Source organism: Procambarus clarkii, chromosome 41 (assembly GCF_040958095.1).
Source record: "Procambarus clarkii isolate CNS0578487 chromosome 41, FALCON_Pclarkii_2.0, whole genome shotgun sequence".
NCBI classification, from domain to species: domain Eukaryota; kingdom Metazoa; phylum Arthropoda; class Malacostraca; order Decapoda; family Cambaridae; genus Procambarus; species Procambarus clarkii.
The window spans coordinates 22,864,794-22,886,448 of NC_091190.1; the positions used below are offsets into that span (position 1 = coordinate 22,864,794).

General features: G+C 46.1%; 2 protein-coding genes across 2 annotated transcripts in view; both read left to right on the top strand.

Annotated features, from left to right (window-relative positions):
• LOC123751946 (neural cell adhesion molecule L1-like) overlaps positions 1-17,332 on the top strand; it is a 921,489-nt gene extending 904,157 nt beyond the window's left edge. Inside the window, exon 9 of the mRNA XM_069339196.1 lies at positions 17,061-17,332. Coding sequence (XP_069195297.1) covers positions 17,061-17,332 — 272 coding nt within the window. The remainder of the gene's footprint in view (positions 1-17,060) is intronic.
• Positions 17,333-20,584: 3,252 nt separating this feature from the next.
• The window catches only part of LOC123751947 (adhesive plaque matrix protein-like), a 20,055-nt gene continuing 18,984 nt past the window's right edge, over positions 20,585-21,655 (top strand). Inside the window, exon 1 of the mRNA XM_069339197.1 lies at positions 20,585-20,670. Coding sequence (XP_069195298.1) covers positions 20,585-20,670 — 86 coding nt within the window. The remainder of the gene's footprint in view (positions 20,671-21,655) is intronic.

A 21,655-nucleotide genomic window follows, 5' to 3' on the forward strand; every position in this document is an offset into this window, starting at 1 on the left:
CACCAACTACAACTTCTCCCCAAACACAAAATTCCTGTGTTTTTTGGGAAAATTAAAAACACCGTAATATTAACGTTACTGTTGTTGTTATAGATTCAGCTACTCGAAACAAGTTCCAAGTAGCACGGGCTATGGTGAGCCCGCAGTGGACTTACATGGCACAGGAGCAGTTTTTATGTGACGTTACTTCGGACTGATAAGAATATACCTAGAATGGGTTAGGTGTTTTGCCAATGTGTACAGGCTTTAGCTTAGAAGGGAAGGAATTATCAAAGGAAAGTGCCAAGTCTTTACGACTATATAGCACTGGGAAGGGGTCAGGATTTGGGATTGGACGGGGCACGGAAAGGAATGGTGCCCAAGCACATGGACGGTCGGGGATTGAACGCCGACCTGCATGAAGCGAGACCGTCGCTCATACCGTTAGGAACTACTGCAAATTTTACACGTTGAATCATGAGGATTGTTGTTGTTATAGATTCAGCTACTCGGAACAAGTTCCAAGTAGCACGGGCTATGGTGAGCCCGTAGTGGACTTACCTGGCACAGGAGCGGGGCCAGTAGCACGGGCTACGGTGAGCCCGTAGTGGACTTACCTGGCACAGGAGCGGTGTCATGAGGACACCGATGACTGATAAAGATTAAGCCACCCAAGAGGTGGCACGGGCATGAATAGCCCGTAATGAGGATACCGGATTCAGCACTTAAAGCAAACTGACGTCCACAGCCGGTTGCATACAACTATTTACGTTTATCATCCGAAAATAAAAGGAAGAGACGACGTTTTAATCCGTTGTGGACCGTATTAAGTCTTGAGAATGGTCCAGGACGGACCAAAACATCGTCGTCCCTTCACCTTCTAGTGTGTGGTCTGGTCAACATACTTCAACCACGTTATTGTGACTCGTCGCAAGTCGTGTTGTATATACGCGGCAGTCTCTCCTACTGAAAGCACGGCATTTTTCCCCCCAATCGACCCCAGCGTAAAAATTGCACCGGTTTAGATAAATTACCACCACAACAATATTGACGCTTCGTGGGCGCAACGATTATTGTGGACTCCGATAGTTAAGGTGGGTAGCCTAAGTTTTTGGTGGCTTTTGTTAGGCTAAACCACTGTATATGGATGGGAAATAGAGTAGGCTAAACAACTACGGGCTCACCATAGCCCGTGCTACTTGGAACTTTGTTCCAGGTAGCGAATTTTTAACAACAACAGAGCAGGCTATGCAGTTTATGACTCATATGTGATTAATTTCTTAAAATTTGGTGTAAACTGAATTATAAATGAACAAAAACTTATGAATAGTTTTTATTTGGAATCATCCATACATAACACTAATGTTTAAATATTGCTCAATATAATTTGTTTATTGAAGTTTGCATTCCGACCCCTTTCTAGTGTCGAAAGAGAGAATGTTATAGCGAGTAAGTAATTAACAGAAGGTGGTACCAAGGCGGAAGACTTGCACGCGATAGTAAATCTACTTTTATTTTTTATAATTGCTTAACTAGATGATTTCCTCACTAACAAGCCGCATAGGAAAACTCGGGGGCATTGCTGTGGTAAGATCCAGGCAAGGGTCTACAGGGTCTGGGTAGTACAGTGGGGTTCGTTCTCGGCGCATAATTGCGAATTCCGGGTTCTAATCCCGGACGGGACAGAAATGGTTGGGCACATTTAATTTCACCTAATGCCTCTGTTCACCTAGCAGTGAGTAGGTACTCAGGAGTTAGTCAGCAGGTTGTGGGGTTGCATCCTGGGTGGTATCTGTAATTCGGCCTTGGTGGGGGGAAGGGGGGCCGGATGGATTGACCTTGATAAAACCCAAATACATGTGCGAATCCACTCTGCTTTTCAGTCCCCCCCCCCCCGACACAATGAATTATTATTAAATTATAAGATTGGTTCTCTCTACCCTGTGAGTGCTTACCTACCGGTACGCTTGTGGGAAGCGAGGCTTGCGCAACAACACACGTCTTGCAGACATATTTGGCTACTGATATAGCTGCTCTGACCCACTTACGAAAGCCAGAGATGAAGTGTTTTGTTTTTACCACCGAGTAACGCTAAGGGAATTGGTTTTTATCGCCAGGATATGCTAGCTAAAGAGAGAGTAGCTTTTAGTATTACCTCTAAACATCGTCCCCTCCCCCCCCCCCTCCCTCTCCATCGTTCCCAACTCATTTATATAAATTGTTCCCAGATTCAAAGGTGAAGTAAAAACCCCGTAAAAAAAGGTTTACGGGCTCACCATAGCCCGTGCTACATGGACACTTCGTCCTGAGTAGATAAATCTAAAACAACATACAAGGGGAAGCAGCACAGACTTGTCTAGTGATGATTCACGCCGTGCACATATCTCCCCCGGCGACGCTCCGACTTCCACAGGAGACTGGCTTCGACGTGACGAAATTTTCGTGTCTGGTGATTATACATCGTAACTTCACTGATGCCGCTCACCCGCCAGCAGTCATTATCATGCTCGTGTGATGGATGTTTGGCAACTCCTCCAGCGCCGTAGCTCGTGTTCCATTTTATTTTCTGGCAGTCATACCTGAAGTTATGAGCATGAGAAAAAACGTTGTTGTAATTTCACGAACATCGTTCAACCTGGATTATTTTGGATTTGGATTATCATATCTTAGATTAGATTTATCTCTTAGATTTTCATATCTTGCATGTAGCGTCATTGCCTTTATTTAATCTTGCTTTCTTTGGATACAATTTCGATTGTTTTCTCGTAGAAAACATGCTTTTTGTCATGTAAATGCAGGATGGAAAAATCTGTCAATCTCACTATGCTATGTAGCCTAGTGCGAGTAAAGGTATACAAAAGTTTTTTTTTCAATTGAGCGTAATAAGAAGCGTGACATGATAGGCTTAACATTGTGGCAATATATTAATATAACGTTAATTAATATATAGAAAAAGATCAGCTATATGATTCCCCTCTTTTTCTTGTTACGTAAAGTGTGTGTTTCCGGTCATAGTGACGTAAGTAATGAAGAAACTCGCGGTGGACTATAGCGGTATGGTCTCGCGGTATGGTCTCGCAGATCTTGGCATCCTCATTCATGACACCTCGGACGAGAGAGCCAGAGTCTTCTATCCCCAGAGTTCGCGGCATCAGGTTCTCCATTGATGCTTCGAGCAGTGGAAGATAACTGCGGTATTTATTTGTTTACCCTGTGGTGTCCGTCGTGATAAGATGCTCCGGAAATTGTTGCTCGGTCTTCTTAATGCACTGTGCAGGGTGGCTGTGGGAGGAGGCTTGTGGGTGTAACAAGGAGGCTGTGGCTTGTGCAATCATTAATGATTCATGATTTTTTTTTTTTTTTACATTTCTGGAGATACGCAATGAAATCACACTGACGTGTACCAGAACATCTTTGAATCAGGATCGACCCATCATCCTGGGTCATCATAGGCGTAACTATGGGGTAGGATGACCCAGGAAGCTGGTTCGATCCCAAGGTCCAACTCCAACAATTTTTGAAAAACTTTGAAGTGGTTGCTAGTTAGCGTCTCTTCCCCTATCCTACTCAGTTTGGCTTTTCTCCTGCCAGTCATTCTCTTAGTAATAACTAGACGCAAATAATTTTGAAGTCTGTGTTGGTTCTAGAAACTAGATGGTTCTAGAAGCAGGAGCCGGCGGCTGAACGAACAGAACACTGGACGCGTGATCCTGTGGTCCCGGGTTTGATCCCGGGCGCCGGCGAGAAACAATAGTCAGTTTCTTTCACCCTGATGCTTCATGTTACCTAGCAGTAAATAGGTACCTGGGAGAGTCAGCTGTACAGGCTTGCTTCCTGAGGGTGGAGGCCTAGTCGAGGACCGGGCGTTGTTGTTGTTATAGATTCAGCTACTCAGAACAAGTTCCCAGTAGCACGGGCTATGGTGAGCCCGTAACTTACCTGGCACAGGAGCGGGGCAAGTAGCACGGGCTATGGTGAGCCCGTAACTTACCTGGCACAGGAGTGGGGCAAGTAGCACGGGCTATGGTGAGCCCGTGGTGGACTTACCTGGCACAGGAGCGGTGCTTTGAGGACCTGGCCGCGGGGACACTAAATCATCTCAAGATAGACGAGGGCGTGGGGGGGTATTTTATTGACATTCTTAGATACATTACCAGTCCTGCAGTTAACCCAAACTGCTTGAGTTAGGTGGCTTACCAACGGGACAGGCGAGCGGTGTAGCGAGTGTGTAAGTGTTCTGCGTTGGAGTTTAGTCTCACATGAGGAAGGTGGAGCAACAGTCGTGAGGAGGCGAGTGTGTTCCCCAACGCCAATAAACGGCCGTACTAAAATGTCTTATCATAACCTGCCAGAGGACCCATGAACAGAAAACGGGACAATATGTCAATTTCCCGAGCCGCAACCATTTTCTAATACGACGGTTTTTGGCCTTTAGTATAAAGTATATCTGAAAATGCGACGTGCTTTTAGGAGGAGGGCTTGGAGGGGGAGCTGCATTGGTCGCTTTATCTTCAGTATCCTTTATATTTTATTATAAACAAATACATTCGCATTTATGAAGCTACCCCAAACAATATGAAGGTTAGGTAGTTTATATATATATATATGGAGAGAGAGGGGAGGGGAGAGAGAGAGAGGGGGAGGGGAGAAAGAGAGACAGAGGGAGGGGGAGAGCGAGGGGAGGGGAAGAGACAGGGAGGGAGGGGGAGAGAGTGAGTGGGAGAATTATGTTAACTCCGAGTTTTTTTCAAGCGCGAAACTGCCTTCCCTTCATGCTGTTATGTAAGAGGCTTTCTCGTTCCTATTCCTATCCTCACAACTGTGTGTGTGTGTGGGGGGAGGCATGGGGGAGATGTGGGGGAGAGGGGAGAGATGTGGGTGAGCGTGTGTCGTTCACAGGATTGTTTCTTGGCATCTTCATTGGTGGCGCGAGTGGTATGGATGTGATGTATTGCTGTCGCCTGCCTCCTTGAACGTTGGTGGCCCGCATCACTTGACGCGATACATAGTGCGTGTATCGTTATCGCCTGGTGCTCGCGCGCAGTGGTTGCTGCTCCCACTATGGCTCTCATTCCCTTTTGCTTGCACGCAAAGTTATCGCGCTCGTGTATCCGCTACGTGATTCGTGACGTCGTCGTCGTCGTCAGTTGGCCGGCTGTAGTCAGTGTTCCCTGTGGCTGTAAGCTTGTTACTATGCAAATGTGCGCGCCTTACTTTGGCATACGCTGATTCTTGCATGCCTTCCGGGCTATTCATGCCCGTGCTACCTCTTGTGTGGGGCTTAATCTTTATCAATCAATCTTGCATGTCCAAGTTGGACGGGAGACATCTCCCGTCACGCAGGGTGCAGCCGCACCTCCACAGATCTCCAGTATCAGCTCTTGATACTGGTAATGGCTCAAAAGGGCCACCACTTACGGGCTATTCATGCCCGTGCCACCTTTTGGGTGGCTTAATCTTCATCAATCATGTCCAAGTCACAGCCCCACTCCTGTGCCAGGAGTGGGGCTACGGGTTCACCATAGCCGGTGCTACTTGGATTTTTTTGTCAAAGTAGCTGAATCTTAAACAGTCTTGCATGTCCTCGTTGGTTCCAGTTTGGTGTCTTGCAGTGCTGGGGGAACTACACTTTCAGGGATGCCGGTGCGAATAAATTAACTCCCTGACTGTTGAAGCCACCTGTCCTCTCGAAATTTGACGTCGAAATCCCCCAACGATCAAAATATGATGTACTATAAATCACAGCGGCCGGTCCAGTGTTTACGTTTTTCTATTCGTAGGTAGTCGGTTAGGTTCGGGCAATTTAGTACATCATTTTCTGTCCGTTGTGACAACTCGAGAGGACGGGCTAGTGGAAGAGGTAAGGAAGTTGACTGACTATAACAGCAATTGAATCCATGATCACTTTGATAAATATAAAGGCTGTCAATATTGATTTACTGCAGGGTGCTCCTGTCAGACGAACTTTCTCTTGTTAGTGTAAAGTGTAACTGACATAGTGAATAAAGTAGATGTGATTTAGTGAATAAAGTAGATGTGATTTAGTGAATAAAGTACATGTGATTTATCACAAATTTAGCCAGTTTTTTTTTGTGAGGGACCGTACGATAACTGAGGCTCGCGTGGATGGTTGAAGTGTATGCTATTGTTGTTGTCCCCTAACTCCCCCTTGCCACTTCAGGGGGTATAGGGTGTTTATGTAGCTTCAGGGCACCAGTCCCCCCTAGCCACTGGGCATGGCGAGAAGGCACCCCTAAGCATACCATTAAGGTTGTCGTCAGTATACTACTATCTAAGTATACTACTATCTAAAAGCTAAGAGCATACGAATTCTGACTATCGACGATCGTCACAATAGTTACTATCTGTGGAGTGTAAAGGGGTGGGGGTGTTGGGGTGTGAGGTGTGGGGGGATGGGTGATGGGGTGTGGGGGGGGTGTATTCCTACTCATTTGGATATGATCCTCGGCGTTTAGGCCTAATTGCATTTACGCATGTGCCACACATTTGGTTCATTATGTTTGTTTGCGTATAATGAAGCAACGTTGACTTCCCTTGTTTGTACCGCGTTATTGAAGGACCGGGCCGCGGGGACACTAAAAAGCCCCGAAATCATCTCAAGATAACCTCCTGTATGGTATTGAATGGTAACCAATTTTAGAACACATACCATACCTCCTGTATGGTATTGAATGGTAACCAATTTTAGAACACATACCATACCTCCTGTATGGTATCGAATGGTAACCAATTTTAGAACACATACCATACCTCCTGTATGGTATTGAATGGTAACCAATTTTAGAACACAAATTATGTGATTACATTATTGAGACACTGGGTGTCAAGTGTCGCATTTGTGATGTCATGGGAATAGGTGTTGCAAGTGTCATGGTTGTAGTGGCATTGTTGAGTTAGCGGTTACATATACTCGCATAGATGTGTGTGCTGGGTCGAGCATTAGCTCCCGAGAAAGGCTGTCGTCTTTCCAGCCTCTGATCAATGCGATTATCCTCACAGTTTCTCGACGTGCTCCCTCATAATGTGCTTCTTGCGAAGCACACCAAGAGGAAATGAACTTCGAAGCGAAGTTTAGCTCGCTTCGACAAATTTCTTCTAGTAGCCCATTGCACTAGCTGGCAGCTCTTGCATAAAGAAGTGTAGTCTGAGCAGGCGATGAGTCACAATAACGTGGCTAAAGTAATTTGTCTTTGCTAAAGTAATCATCTACTTCCTCATTGCAATCGACTTGAGAATGGTCCAGGACGGACCGAAACGTCGTCGTCCCTTCACCTTCTAGTGTGTGGTCTGGTCAAAGTGTAGTCTGATATCCCTTCAGGCTTGTGTGCGTGTCAAACTTTCACCCGTGTTCCCCGGTCCACACTGTCAATTACCCTCAATAGCTTGTACGTTATCTTCCAATCTCCCATGTCGCTTTCCTCCAAGATAGTGAAGTAAAGTTCTCTCAGCCTATCACTGTTAGAGTTCTGGGACATGTTTGTGAACGCCATCTAGCTATAATTTTAAGTGAAACCACATTGCATATTCAAGTGATGGTCTTACGTAGGTTATATATAATGTGCATGCTCCTAGGCACCAGAGATCTACTCGAAGATTCACATACGAGGTAGCAGGTGCAAATGTCGCAGTTAAAGGGAATCGGCGTATCACTTCTGAACCCATCCCTGCCCTTGTGTGGCAGTGCACAATAGAAAGTTGTTTTCACATATCCACACATTAAAACATTGATTGTAACCATGATATACATGTGCTTCAGCCTACAGTTTAGACCTATTGTCTTATGTATGACCCTCTGTCCTGCGTGACAGTGAATACTAGCATTATCCTCAATTTAATAAGACTATCAAAATCCTCAGATTAGGCAAAATTGTAATTAATTTTGTCAATAAAGATGTTAATAATAATATAATCGGCGTTAAGGTTCTCTGTGGGAGGGAAGGCAGCGCGTGCCTACAGCAGGGGGAAGGGCATCCCATCAGTGGGGGAGGGGAGCTAAGAGGGGGTGGGAGGGCTGGCCATCCGAGGGGAGAAGGGGGAGTGTTGCTGAAGGGGTGGAGACCAGGCTGCGAGAAGGGGGGTGGGTAGGCTATGGTGAGGGGGGAAGGTTTGTCGTGCATATGCTGTACAGGACCATGAGGCTACGATATAATTAGCGCGTATGCGTACTCACCTGTTTGTGTAAGCAAGGTCCAGCTGGGAGTGTTGGGCCACGCCTTATTAGCTGTCAGTGGTCTAAAACAATGACCCCCGACAATTTTTTTTTTTTTTGGTATGTTAACATACCTGATTTAGAAAGTATAAAATTGGAGTCTATTTCGTCTGCTTCATTACGCTTCCCAACAAGTCACAGTAAAGGTTTACAGTACAGTAATTCGCCTCAACCCTATTGTTACCTCAGTTTAGCTTCCATCATTTGCCTTCTCGTTCTACTGTTGTTCATGATGAACAGTTTATTTTGTTTACGATTAAATGGCCTTGAATTGTATGTTTCTTATCCTGATTCTTCTCTCCTTTGGCTTTCCTTCTTGTTGTTTGACTTAGTTTTATCTGTCGTTGTTTGACTTAGTTTTTTCTGTCGTTGTTTGACTTAGTTTTATCTGTCGTTGTTTGACTTAGTTTTATCTGTCGTTGTTTGACTTAGTTTTTTCTGTCGTTGTTTGACTTAGTTTTTTCTGTCGTTGTTTTACTTAGTTTTTTCTGTCGTTGTTTGACTTAGTTTTTTCTGTCGTTGTTTTTTGACAATGTCTCGTGGAAAATGTCTCAAAATTATTTAGTTTTGTTTAGTGCTTCAAACAAGGGAGGGGGAGGGGGGGGGACACTGGGGTTCTGCGTATTCTCTGCAAGTAGGTCAGTATGCAGTGTCCTAAATGAAGCATTATAGATAGAGGTTTCTGAAGGTAGTTATAAACACCAGTTTAGCATGTGTGGCCCATCCCAAATTCCCCCCCCCCCCCCCCCCCCCGCCGTCCCATTCTACATCCTTATCCTAATCCCTTCCAAGTGCTATATAGTCGTAATGGCTTCTTGAGGTTATCTTGAGATGATTTCGGGGCTTTTAGTGTCCCCGCGGCCCGGTCCTCGACCAGGCCTCCACCCCCAGGAAGCAGCCCGTGACAGCTGACTAACACCCAGGTACCTATTTTACTGCTAGGTAACAGGGGCGTAGGGTGAAAGAAACTCTGCCCATTGTTTCTCGCCGGCGCCTGGGATCGAACCCAGGACCACAGGATCACAAGTCCCGCGTGCTGTCCGCTCGGCCGACCGGCTCCCTTGGCGCTTTCCCCTGAAAATTTCATTCCCTTACCGAGTCACTTTCATTAGCAAATTCTGGAAAAATGGCTCACGCCCTGTGTGGTGTCTATTCAAATTCTTCAACCCTATTTCTTCAACCAATCTATAAAAATGATAGAATCTATTGCTTCTATGGATGCAAAATGTTTACTTCGTTTTGCACTATTGAAATTCCAAAGGACATAACGGAAAGTGTAATCATAACCCACACCTAGCACTCCTAGGCCTAATTTAGTACATATGTGCACTAAATTAGGCCTAGGAAGGTTAGGCTTGGTTGTTGCTTTTTTTTTGGTGGGGGGGGGGAAGCAACCGTATATTTTTTTTCACTTCCGTCCATAGTAACTATGGATATTATTATTTTTGGGTGACAGGTTGCAATTTCTTACCATCCTTCCTTTACTATTAACTAACATTAAATTCAGGGAGCACGCGAATGTGTATTGAGTGCTTGGCAGCAGGCTACCGGAGGGAGGGAGATACAGGAAGAGGAGTCCGCCTAAGATTTCCCCAACGTCAAGAAACTGTCGTACTAAAATGCTCTTATCCCTAACACCATAAGACCCCCGAACAGAAAACGGAAGTCAAAAATGTCAATTTCGCGAGCCGCTACCATTTTCTGGTACGACAGTTGGGTAGATTATATACGTCAAAATGCGACGTTCTATTGGGAGGACGGGTTGCGGGTGGTCAGAGCAGTGAGAGCATGTACACACTCTACTGGCGTTTACAGACTTGTCATTTTTTTTTTACATTAAAGACAAGCAAGGTCTTGCCTGGCCCAATAAGGCAGCAGCAAGCACAGTTCACCGCTCGTGGAGTGGAGGCAGGTTTTGTCTCGCTCTGCTCCATTCCTCGCCCTCGGATCATTGTTTGTTTTGTGAAGTCTGCCGCGTGTGTCAGACGTCTTGAGACGTCTCGCCTCTTAGCTCATTTGTAAAAAGGTAATTTGTTTCCGTCGTGCCTAGGACACTAAGCGCCAACTGATAACTTCAGATCTAGATAATAGTGTCATGGAGGTGTTTGCGTTACTTAGGTGAATGTACGAATGTGTAAATTCCAACTTTGGACAAATCTGGGCTCTGTTGTCATTTGGCAAGCACAGTATTTGCACAGTAGAGTGTTTTTGTTGTGTTGTGTCTGGGTTGGGAAGACGGCGCAAGATATGGTGGAGGTAGCAGGCGGGGGCCTGTGTTGAGGAGGGGGGCGCTGTAGTCACTATATTTTGTACTGTTGTTATTGTGCCTTGAGGGCTTGTGTTGTGAGCGGGGCAGATGCTATAGTGCCGCACGGGGGGAATTATAGTTTCTGTGTCTTGCTCCAAAGATTGACTCAATATTTTCATCGTATGCTGAAAGAAAAGTACCCTTTGGTGAGCAAGATAAGTAAAAGAGTACACACACAACAGATATCAGGGTGGAAAGAGTTGGGATTGAGACAGCTGTCAGCTTCTGGTGATGCTCCTGTTGGTGCTACTGCTGCTGTTTCTGCTCCTGCTGCTGCTGTTTCTGCTCCTGCTGTTTCTGCTGCTGCTGTTTCTGCTGCTGCTGTTTCTGCTCCTGCTGCTGCTGTTTCTGCTCCTGCTGCTGCTGTTTCTGCTCCTGCTGCTGCTGTTTCTGCTCCTGCTGTTTCTGCTCCTGCTGTTTCTGCTCCTGCTGCTGCTGTTTCTGCTGCTGCTGTTTCTGCTCCTGCTGCTGCTGTTTCTGCTCCTGCTGCTGCTGTTTCTGCTCGTGCTGTTGCTAGGGCTGCTGCTGCTGCTCCTCCAGTAATGGTGGTAATGGTGGTGGTGTTTACCGTGGTACCCGAGCATGTTTGCCCGGCGCAAAGGTGGGTCTACACCGCCCTGCTTGTGAGCCATCATCCCCCAGTATGGGGGTCGAGGAGGAGAAGTTAGGTGTTCTTAGCGGGAATATCAATACTTACCCAGCACACGTAAACTTGGTCTGGAAGACCGGCGAAAGGTTGGCTAAATAGTCTGCCGCCTCGGTGCTGTCTCTTGGGGAATCTGATCCCTTACGTGTTAGACCAATCCTGGAGTATGCGGCCCCAGCATGGAGCCCGTACCTTGTCAAGCACAAGACGAAGCTGGAAAAAGTCCAAAGGTATGCTACTAGACTAGTCCCAGAACTAAGAGGCATGAGTTATGAGGAAAGGCTGCGGGAAATGCACCTCACGACACTGGAAGACAGAAGAGTAAGGGGGGACATGATCACAACCTACAAAATCCTCAGGGGAATCGACCGGGTAAACAAGGACGAACTTTTCAACACTGGTGGGACGCGAACAAGGGGACACAGGTGGAAGCTGAGTACCCAAATGAGCCACAGAGACGTTAGAAAGAACTTTTTCAGTGTCAGAGTAGTTAGCAAATGGAATGCATTAGGAAGTGATGTGGTGGAGGCTGACTCCATTCACAGTTTCAAATGTAGATATGATAGAGCCCAATAGGCTCAGGAATCTGTACACCAGTTGATTGACGGTTGAGAGGCGGGACCAAAGAGCCAGAGCTCAACCCCCGCAAGCACAATTAGGTGAGTACACACACACACTCACACTCACACTCACACTCACACTCACACTCACACTCACACTCTCTCTCACACACTCTTAGTTGAGTACACACATGTGTAAGGAATCATTCAGAAGCTTGTATACCACATATGTTAGACCAATCTTGGAGTATGCAGCTCCAGCATGGAGTGCAAATCTCGTCAAGCATAAGACTAAATTGGAGAAGGTTGAGAGGATTGCTATTAGACTAGTACCTGAACTGAAGGGTATGAACTACGAGAAGAGACTACGGGAATTAAACCTTACGTCGCTGAAGACACAAGAGTTAAGGGGACATGATCACCACATACAAGATTCTCAAAGTACTTGATAGGGTAGATGATGACAGTTAATTTTAACACAAAGGGCACACGCACTAGGGAACACAGGTGGAAATTAAGTGCCCAAATGAGCCATAGAGACATTATAAAAAACTTGTTAAGCATCAGAGTAGTTAACAACTGGAATGCATTAGGAAATGATGTGGAGGATGCAGACTCCATACACAGTTTCAAGTGTAGATATGGTAGAGCCCAATAAGCTCAGGAACCTGTACACCAGTTGATTGACAGTTGAGAGGCGGGACCAAAGAGCCGAAGCCCAACCCCCCATCCCGCAAGCACAACTAGGTGAGTACACACACACAGACTACAGGATGATCTGGACAAACTGGAGGAATGGTCTAGAAAATGACTACTAAAATTTAACTCATGAAAGTGTAAAATAATGAAACTAAATGAAGGGAGCAGAAGGCTGAACACAAGGTACCATCTTTTTTTTTTTTTTTTTTTTTTTTTTTTTTTTTTTTTTTTTTTTTTGAGATATATACAAGAGTTGTTACATTCTTGTACAGCCACTAGTACGCGTAGCGTTTCGGGCAAGTCCTTAATCCTATGGTCCCTGGAATACGATCCCCTGCCGCGAAGAATCGTTTTTTCATCCAAGTACACATTTTACTGTTGCGTTAAACAGAGGCTACAGTTAAGGATTTGCGCCCAGTAAATCCTCCCCGGCCAGGATACGAACCCATGACATAGCGCTCGCGGAACGCCAGGCGAGTGTCTTACCACTACACCACGGAGACTGCTAGAAGGTGTCTGGAAGGTGATATCCTGCAAGAGTCAAATAGAGAGAAAGTTCTGGGGGTTGATATCGCACCGAACCTGTTCCCAGAAGCCCACATTAAAAGGATATCATCAGCGGCATATGCTTCCACTTCCCTTTTAAATTAACCTCGCATCATATAATACATTGAGGCCTTATTAAATCTGAAAAAATAATAATGTTACACATTTATCATTGGCTAAGCTAACCTCATCAACTTTTAAATCGTCTGTGACAGTTACAACCTAAAGGACTATGCCTTCCCTAGGTCACTTACATGTAAACAAGAGCAGCGGAACAAGCACCATGGGCCTACTACGGGCTCGCCATAGCCCGTGCTACTTGGAACTTTTTTTGTTCCAAATAGCGAATCTTAAGCAACAACAACTAGTCTCTCATTTTGTTACTCATCCTCTCGGTTCTTTTGATCAAACCAGAGTTACCTGCGTGGGACAATTAGCCGAGCCTTCATGAATTCTGGCAACCCAGAGCCGGTAGGCTGAGCGGACAGCACACTGGGCTTGTGATCCTGTGGTCCCGGGTTCAATCCCGGGCGCCGGCGAGAAACAATGGGCAGAGTTTCTTTCACCCTATGCCCCTGTTACCTAGCAGTAAAATAGGTACCTGGGTGTTAGTCAGCTGTCACGGGCTGCTCCTTGGGGGTGGAGGCCTGGTCGAGGACCGGGCCACGGGGACACTAAAGCCCCGAAATCATCTCAAGATAACCTCAAGATAACCCAGTCGTTTCCTGTTTAGCAAGCTTTCACTTTCCTCTTTGAGTGATGCTGTTCGTCTGTACTTTAAGTTGGTGGTGGTTCAAGTCCCTCCGGCGGTGGTGGAGATTCACGAAAGCACTTACGCAAGCACTTACGAACCTGTACATCTTTTCTCAATCTTTGGCGGCTTTGTTTCCAATTATTAAACAGTTAATAAGCTCCGAAGCACCAGGAGGCTGTTTATAACAATAACAACAGTTGACTGGCAAGTTTTCATGCTTGTAAACTGTTTAATAAATGTAACCAAAGCCGTCAAAGATTGAGGAAAGATGTACACGTTCGTAAGTGCTTGCGTAAGTGCTTTCGTGAATCAGGCAAAGATGTACACGTTCGTAAGTGCCCTTCGTGAATCTGGCCCCTTGGCCCTAGTCAATGTTTACATCTTCGTGCAGGTCTAAACCAACAGGTCCGTCACTCGAAGGTTCAAAGTGAGAGCACCTTGTGCAACGGTAATCATTTGACTGACCGTGCAACTGCTCGTTGCATACGCCACAAACTTGCTCGGACCCAATCGCGTGATTCGGGGGTATTTTGAAGACTATTTTTAGTAAGAGTTGTAGCACCCCGCCTCACGTGACTGGCTGATCCTCGAGGCACCACTTTTACTACATAATTGGCGGTCTTAAAAATAGAACAGGTGAATGAATCTTGCAACACACACACACACAACCACCGCCCTTGCAAATAGCGTTCTTTGCAATCTTTGCTAATTTTACTTACAAGACGCATGTTGCAGATATTAAATTGGTTTAATAACATTCTGTTAAGTTTTGAAAGTTAGATGAACCAATTTTGTGAACAAGTTTCACTGTGGGGGGGGGGGGAGACTTAAAAAATGATCACATTTAAGTCGTTCATAAAGTTGGAGCTTCAAGGGGGGCCACCAGTTTGGCTATTCACTTATACAGGATCATGTCTACATCTGCCCATTCATACAATCTTAGCATAATGGTCACACACACATTTAGCCATTCATATGCGTAGGCTCGTAGTCACATCTTTCCCATTCATAAATTGGCAGCCACGGGGGGACACCCACGTGACTATAAATAAATGTTTACATTCGGTAACACAGCTGTCTTTTGTTATTGAAATGCTGCGTGATGAAGGTCTAGGGAACCCCAGCTGGCCTTCTCCGCCACGTGGCTCTGTCCTGGGAACACTAGTAATTATAACACTTCGCGCTCCCCGAGGGAGAATCGGCAGAATCTAATCAGGCGTTGACGTCGTTCCTGATAATCATCGTATCAAATTGTGTTAGGTTGATAGTTTCCGAGATGTTGGCTTTAAAGCACACGCGAGTTAACGTATCCACGTACTGGCCTCTACACGACGTACGCACATATTTGTAACTCCCTCCCACACTACCCTCTCCCCCTCCCCTCTCTTTCCCCCCCCCCCCCTCTCTCTCCCCCCGCTCTCTCCCCCTCCCCTCTCTTTCCCCCTACCCCCCCCCTCTCTCTCTCTCTCTCTCTCTCTCTCTCTCTCTCTCTCTCTCTCTTTTTCTCTCTCTCTTTCTCTCTCTTTTTCTCTCTCTCTTTTTCTCTCTCTCTCTTTTTCTCTCTTTCTCTTTTTCTCTCTTTCTCTTTTTCTCTTTCTCTTTTGACTCCTGCATTTAATGGAAAGATGTTCTGTACTCATGTCTGGTGATTACAGACCGTGGCAAACATTTTCCATGCTTCAGCGACATCCGTCACAACGACATCCGTCACAACGACATCCATCACAACGTCATCCGTCACAACGACATCCGTCACAACGACATCCGTCACAACGACATCCGTCACAAGTCACAACTTTGATGCTTATGTGCCGACATGCATCCACGGGATAACTACACCTGGGAGTCTTTAATGGGGTGAACACACACAGGTGTGGCGAGGATACATGTGCCAAAGCGCATGTTTCAGCATGATGGTCGAATTATGTTTGTGCATAGTGCCGGTGCCTGGAATCTGTGAGTGAGTGTCGTTGAAGAGCTTGCGTATCCTCGAGGTAAACTGGTTGATTGATTGCTTGCTTCATTATGCACCCCCTTCATAGCCATCCTGTGGGCGGTGGTGGTGGTGGGAAGGAGTTGCCAGAGGCACATAATGGGTTCTGGAACTCAAACCCCACAGTTCATTTAGCAAGTGACAATCTTGTAAAGTTTGTTACACAATTATTAATATTACACACACACATACACGCACACACATGCTGGGCGTGCTACGTGTACAAGATGCGCAGGAACCTCATTGAACTCAGAAAGTGTAGATTTAAATATAGACTAGGCATTTGAAGCCGGTTTCAATGGAATACAAGCTTGCTTGTATTGCAAATAGGATCTTGCGATAAGCGAGTTTTCTATTGTTAAGGCAATGTCTATCGTAAACCAATGGTGTTACGAGTAAGGAGAGAGTTGGTAATGATCCAAAGAAGCTGCCAAACCTGGAAGACCACGCAAGTGAACTTGTGCTCCTGAGCATATGGATGGGTACTTAATTGATTCTAATTCAATTCAAGTTCAAGTATGTTTATTGAAATAAGCAATAAATACATCTCAAAGGGATAGAGTAGCTTAGGCTATTTCTACCCCCCACAGATTCTAATAATTAGGGGGTAGAAATAGTCTAAGCTACTCTATCCCTTTGAGATGTATTTCTTTCTTGTCTCAATAAACATACTTGAACTTGAACTTGCTTCTAATACTGACGCTGAATTGTTAGGTTGTCGACCACGAGGGACAGGGTCTTACTGTTTTTTTTTTAATAATTATTTATTATTAGTAATTTTAATGTGAGTCTGGCCATTATGAGTTAAATATTGCCCCTTTTTCATTTTCGCTTTTAATTTGGACATTTGTTGTACAATTTATTGTTTAATTGTTTAGATTTGAAGAAGCCTTTTTACACAAGCCATACAGAGCCTATTTATATCCAGTCAAATATACTCTTATATAAATCTATCCTACGTTTGAAAATCTTTACCATAAATTAATAATACTATTTACAAACCAGCTTTTACCCAGTTTTTTCCTGCTAAATCTAATATATATATATATATATATATATATATATATATATATATATATATATATATATATATATATATATATATATATATATATATATATATATATGATCATATCATATAATCATATAATCTGATATAAAATCACAAAAAGTACCCCTTAATGTTTGATCTTTTCATCTATTTGTATATTTCAGTCATTTTCCCTCTACTTTTTCCTGGAGATTGTAAATAAATTTTTCCTAACAAATATATGTATACATAAAATAATTGCTAATGTGATGCTAATTATGACTGGCCTAACGCCTTATATGTTGTGTGTGACAGTGCCGGGGCCGCCGGAGAACCTGACCTTGCTCCGGGTCCACGACCGCTCGGTGGACCTGCAGTGGAGCCAGCCCACCGAGCCCAACGGCGAGATACGGGGCTACCGAGTCTACTACATGAAGGGCAACTTCACCAGCGTGCGCACCGTCCACGCCAACGACCCCAACATCCTCTTCTCTCTCCACGACCTCGGTGAGTACTTGAATTCTCTCGGCTTCAGCCGCTCGCTGGGTTCCCGCCCATCAGCGGGGGCCTCGTTGTCGGTAGGATAAGGGGCTTTTCTTAGTAGCGGGAAGCGTATCGATATCATATGATCCTTCGTAGACCAAGGACGCCTGCTAGTATCAGAGAAACCTGTCTTGGAAATCAGTTTTGAAGCGTGCCCGAGGGGCTCTGGTTGAAGAGTTGTAGAGGTACAAGAACACCCGTCAGTGCTGCGGTAGGTGTGGGGTAGGGGGGTATGTGTACGCTACGGCCATAAAAGAAATACGATACTCCTGCTTACCTGGAGGCGAGTCCTGTCTCTTCTCTCCCCTCCCCTGCCCCACCCTTCCTCCCCTTCCCCTTTCATACCTCTCCCCCTGCCTTCACTGCTCCCCCCTTTCCCTCCCTCCCCCCTTTCATACTTTTGTAGTCTTTCATCTTTTGACTGGTTACTCATTGGACTGGGTAAGAAAGTGGTGGTGGACGTTAGGGAGGGGTAAGGGGGGGATATCGCTCCTTCAATATCTTTGCGAATTTTCAATTTGTCTTCTTTTTCCTGTAGCTGGTACACGAGGGTTTGTAGCTACAGGTCAAGAAACATCAGTCATCTTGGGACTCGTGATGTGGCCTTGAGTTAGTGCTGGTAATACTAACTTTTAAGTTCCACAGTGGAAGACTGTTGCCGCTTCAGTTCTGCGAATGATTTATATATACACACACACAAACACACAATGTATGTATGTATGTGTGTATATATATATATATATATATATATATATATATATATATATATATATATATATATATATATATATATGAGAAAGCTGCATGAACGCGCAAGCCATAGATCACTTAGAACTCTTTGACCCGGCCAGGATTCGAACCCATGCCGTCTAGGATCACCCCTAAAGGGAGCTTAGTTAATAAGCACCAAGACTGACCAATCCTTATAGACGATCATTGGTGCGGTGGTCACGGTACTGTGTACGTTTAGGGGTGATCCTAGACGGCATGGGTTTGAATCCTGGCCTGGTCAGAGTTCCAAGTGATCTCTGGCTTGCGCGTTCATGCAGCTTTCTCATACATGTTAAACTCAGTGCGGCCCGTGCATGCGCCAGAATTTGATGAAAAAAAAAATTATATATATATATAATATATATATATATATATATATATATATATATATATATATATATATATATATATATAAAATATATTTATAAAATATATTTATAAAATATATTTATAAAATATATTTATAGCGCTGGACCTCCTTAATTCACTCTATTGTTTTTCATCGACCTGTTAATTGCAAAGACGACCCGGCGCTGTTCTCGTAACTTGGACGAGTTGTGTACACGTGGCGCTTGCGTGACATGTTCCTGTCAGTGGTATAATTAGACGATATAAATGACCTGGAATTGCGAGTGCGTAGGAGACTAGTCAGGTCCAAAACCTGGTACCGGCGTGACACCCGTGACGTCATACCTCGTGTTCACCTTATATAAAACACAATTTTTTTATCTTGTATTTCTGTTAGTTTAGATTTTTAGGTTAGGTTAGGTTAGGTTAGGTTAGGATGGGGTGAGTTAGGTTAGGACAAAGCACTCTGCTAAACATATTAACCCTGCGCTTAAGAAGGGTAGACGCGGTTACAGCAGATGGTTAAAGGTTACCTTTAGGTGCTTCCGGGGCTTAGCGTCCCCGCGGCCCGGTCGTCGACCAGGCCTCCAGATACCTGCGTTTGTAACTTTATTCCTTCCCCTCCCATATTTTTCCCTGGGGGTACATACAGGCGCTGTACCGTGTGGTTGGGTGCTCTGGGGGTACATACAGGCGCTGTACCGTGTGGTTGGGTGCTCTGGGGGTACATACAGGCGCTGTACCGTGTGGTTGGGTGCTCTGGGGGTACATACAGGCGCTGTACCGTGTGGTTGGGTGCTCTGGGGGTACATACAGGCGGTGTATATATCACCGCCTCTGTCTCTCTCTCTCTCTCTCCTCCCACTCTTATTTGAACATTTCCCTTCCACGTTGACTTTGGTACAAACATTCTCTTCTTGTCCCCAACACCTTTACTTTTCTCATGTGCTCCCTCCTCTACCTTCCGTCTCCTGGTGGGTAGAGGGCAGCCAACACGCTGCCATCTTGAAGGGGGAAGTCGCTTTCTCCTGTCCTTGTTAAATAAATAGGCCTAATTGTAGGGTTTGTGAAGGGGTGTGACTAAGCAGGAGGGCTGTGTCGAAGGATATAGGCCCACGTGGCTTTCCTTAGGGTCTGTAGGTTCTGGCCTCGTGTTAGACCAACATTTTGTTAGTTTAGTAATTTGTTATGTAGCCCATTACCCGTCCAGTGGTTGTGTGCCGGAAAGGGTTTGAGGCACTTAATGGGTTCAAGTACTGATCCTCACAGTTCATTTTGGTAAGTAAGTAGTTTAGGCACATCGTGTTGTTGTTGTTGTTGTTAAAGATTCGCTACCTGGAACAAAAAGTTCCAAGTAGCACGGGCTATGGTGAGCCCGTAGATAGTTTAGGCACATCGTGATAATGTCTGCTTTTGTCCTTATTGCCTGGGTTCCGTTGGTTATCTTCACATTATCCCACCTCTCAGCTCTTGAACTAGGCTATTAGCGTACGTTTTTGTTGTTTAGCTACTCAGAACGAAATGTCCATGTAGCACGGGCTATGGTGAGCCCGTAAGTAGCGTACTTGGAGACTTGTTTTACCTATAGTGTGTGTGTGTTGGATGAGGTTAAGGCTCCACGCTGGGACTGCATGCTCAAGAATTCGGCTTGTATAGTTTGCAATAGGCACATGTTTCCTTCCCCATCCCCCCCCCTGCACCAAATTCAATGGTGTCATTACGACTATATAGCACTTGGAGTTTGGATGGGACGGAGGGAAGGAATGGTGCCCAACCACTTGGACGGTCGGGGGGATATAAAGGAGTCACCACACTTAAATTCATTACGGGCTATTCATGCCCGTGCCACCTCCTGGTTAGCTTAAACTTAATCAATCTTAAATTCATTATTTCACTGCATGTGGCCACCTGGTGGCATATTCCCCGCACCTCGCTAGCACTTTCATCCGAGTTCGAGTCCTGGGCAGGATGCATTGCGTAGTCACGATATATTACCAAGTTTCCCCCCCTGTTCACCCAGCAATAATTGGATACCTGAATACAAACCGATTCTCTGTTCGTGTTCCAGGGGGGAAGCTGGTAGGATAAGGCAGTGTCTGGGATGCTCCCGGACGCAGGTTCGAATCCTCGTCACGGCCCTTGAGGATTTGTTCGTTTCTAGTAGGATAAGGCTTGCCATGGTGGCCGGTGCTGGCACTGAATCAGAAGTCGTGTTCTCCCGTATTCACCTGTGTAAAGAAGAAAAAATGCTTAAAGAAGATTGGTAAGAAGTTTTTGGCTCTATTATGTGACTAACCTTACCGCCACCGCCCATTAGTTGCGCCCCTTCACCGCTCAGGGCCCGCCCCAGGACCCATTATTAGCCCCCCCCCCCATCTATTAACACCCTGACAGGATCTGTCAGTCCTCACTACCTCCTATCAAGCCACGCCCATCACCTGTCACTCACATTCACAACTTGTCATGCCACACCCGCCGCACGGGAAGCCAAGCCAAGCCCCCGCCACAGGGGAAGCCAAGCCAAGCCCCCCACCACAGGGGAAGCCAAGCCAAGCCCCCCCGCTACTGGGGAAGCCAAGCCCCCCGCCACAGGGGAAGCCAAGCCCCCCGCCACAGGGGAAGCCAAGCCAAGCCCGCCGCCAAAGGGGAAGCCAAGCCAAGCCCCCCACCACAGGGGAAGCCAAGCCCCCCGCCACAGGGGAAGCCAAGCCCCCCGCCACAGGGGAAGCCAAGCCCCCCCCCCCGCCACTGGGAAGCCAAGCCCCCCGCCACAGGGGAAGCCAAGCCAAGCCCCCCGCCAGAGGGGAAGCCAAGCCAAGCCCGCCGCCAAAGGGGAAGCCAAGCCAAGCCCGCCGCCAAAGGGGAAGCCAAGCCAAGCCCCCCCCGCCACTGGGGAAGCCAAGCCCGCATCCTCATTAAGCCCACCACGCCCATACCCTGACCATTGAGTGACGTTGACAGGCAGTATATTTTTGTTCAATATGTTAGCCTCTTTATTTCATTTTAGTGATGCTTCAATATCGCCAAAACAAGCCCCCCCCCACAGTTCAACCCCCCCCCCCCGCCCACGCTACAACCCCCTACAACCCCCCATCAACCCCCTACAACCCCCTTCAACCCCCGCCCCCCCACGCCACACTTCCCCCCCCACGCCACAATCACCTCCCCCAAGGCTCAATCCCCCCCACGCCACAATCCCCCCCCCACAATCACCTCCCCCAAGGCTCAATCCCCCCCACGCCACAATC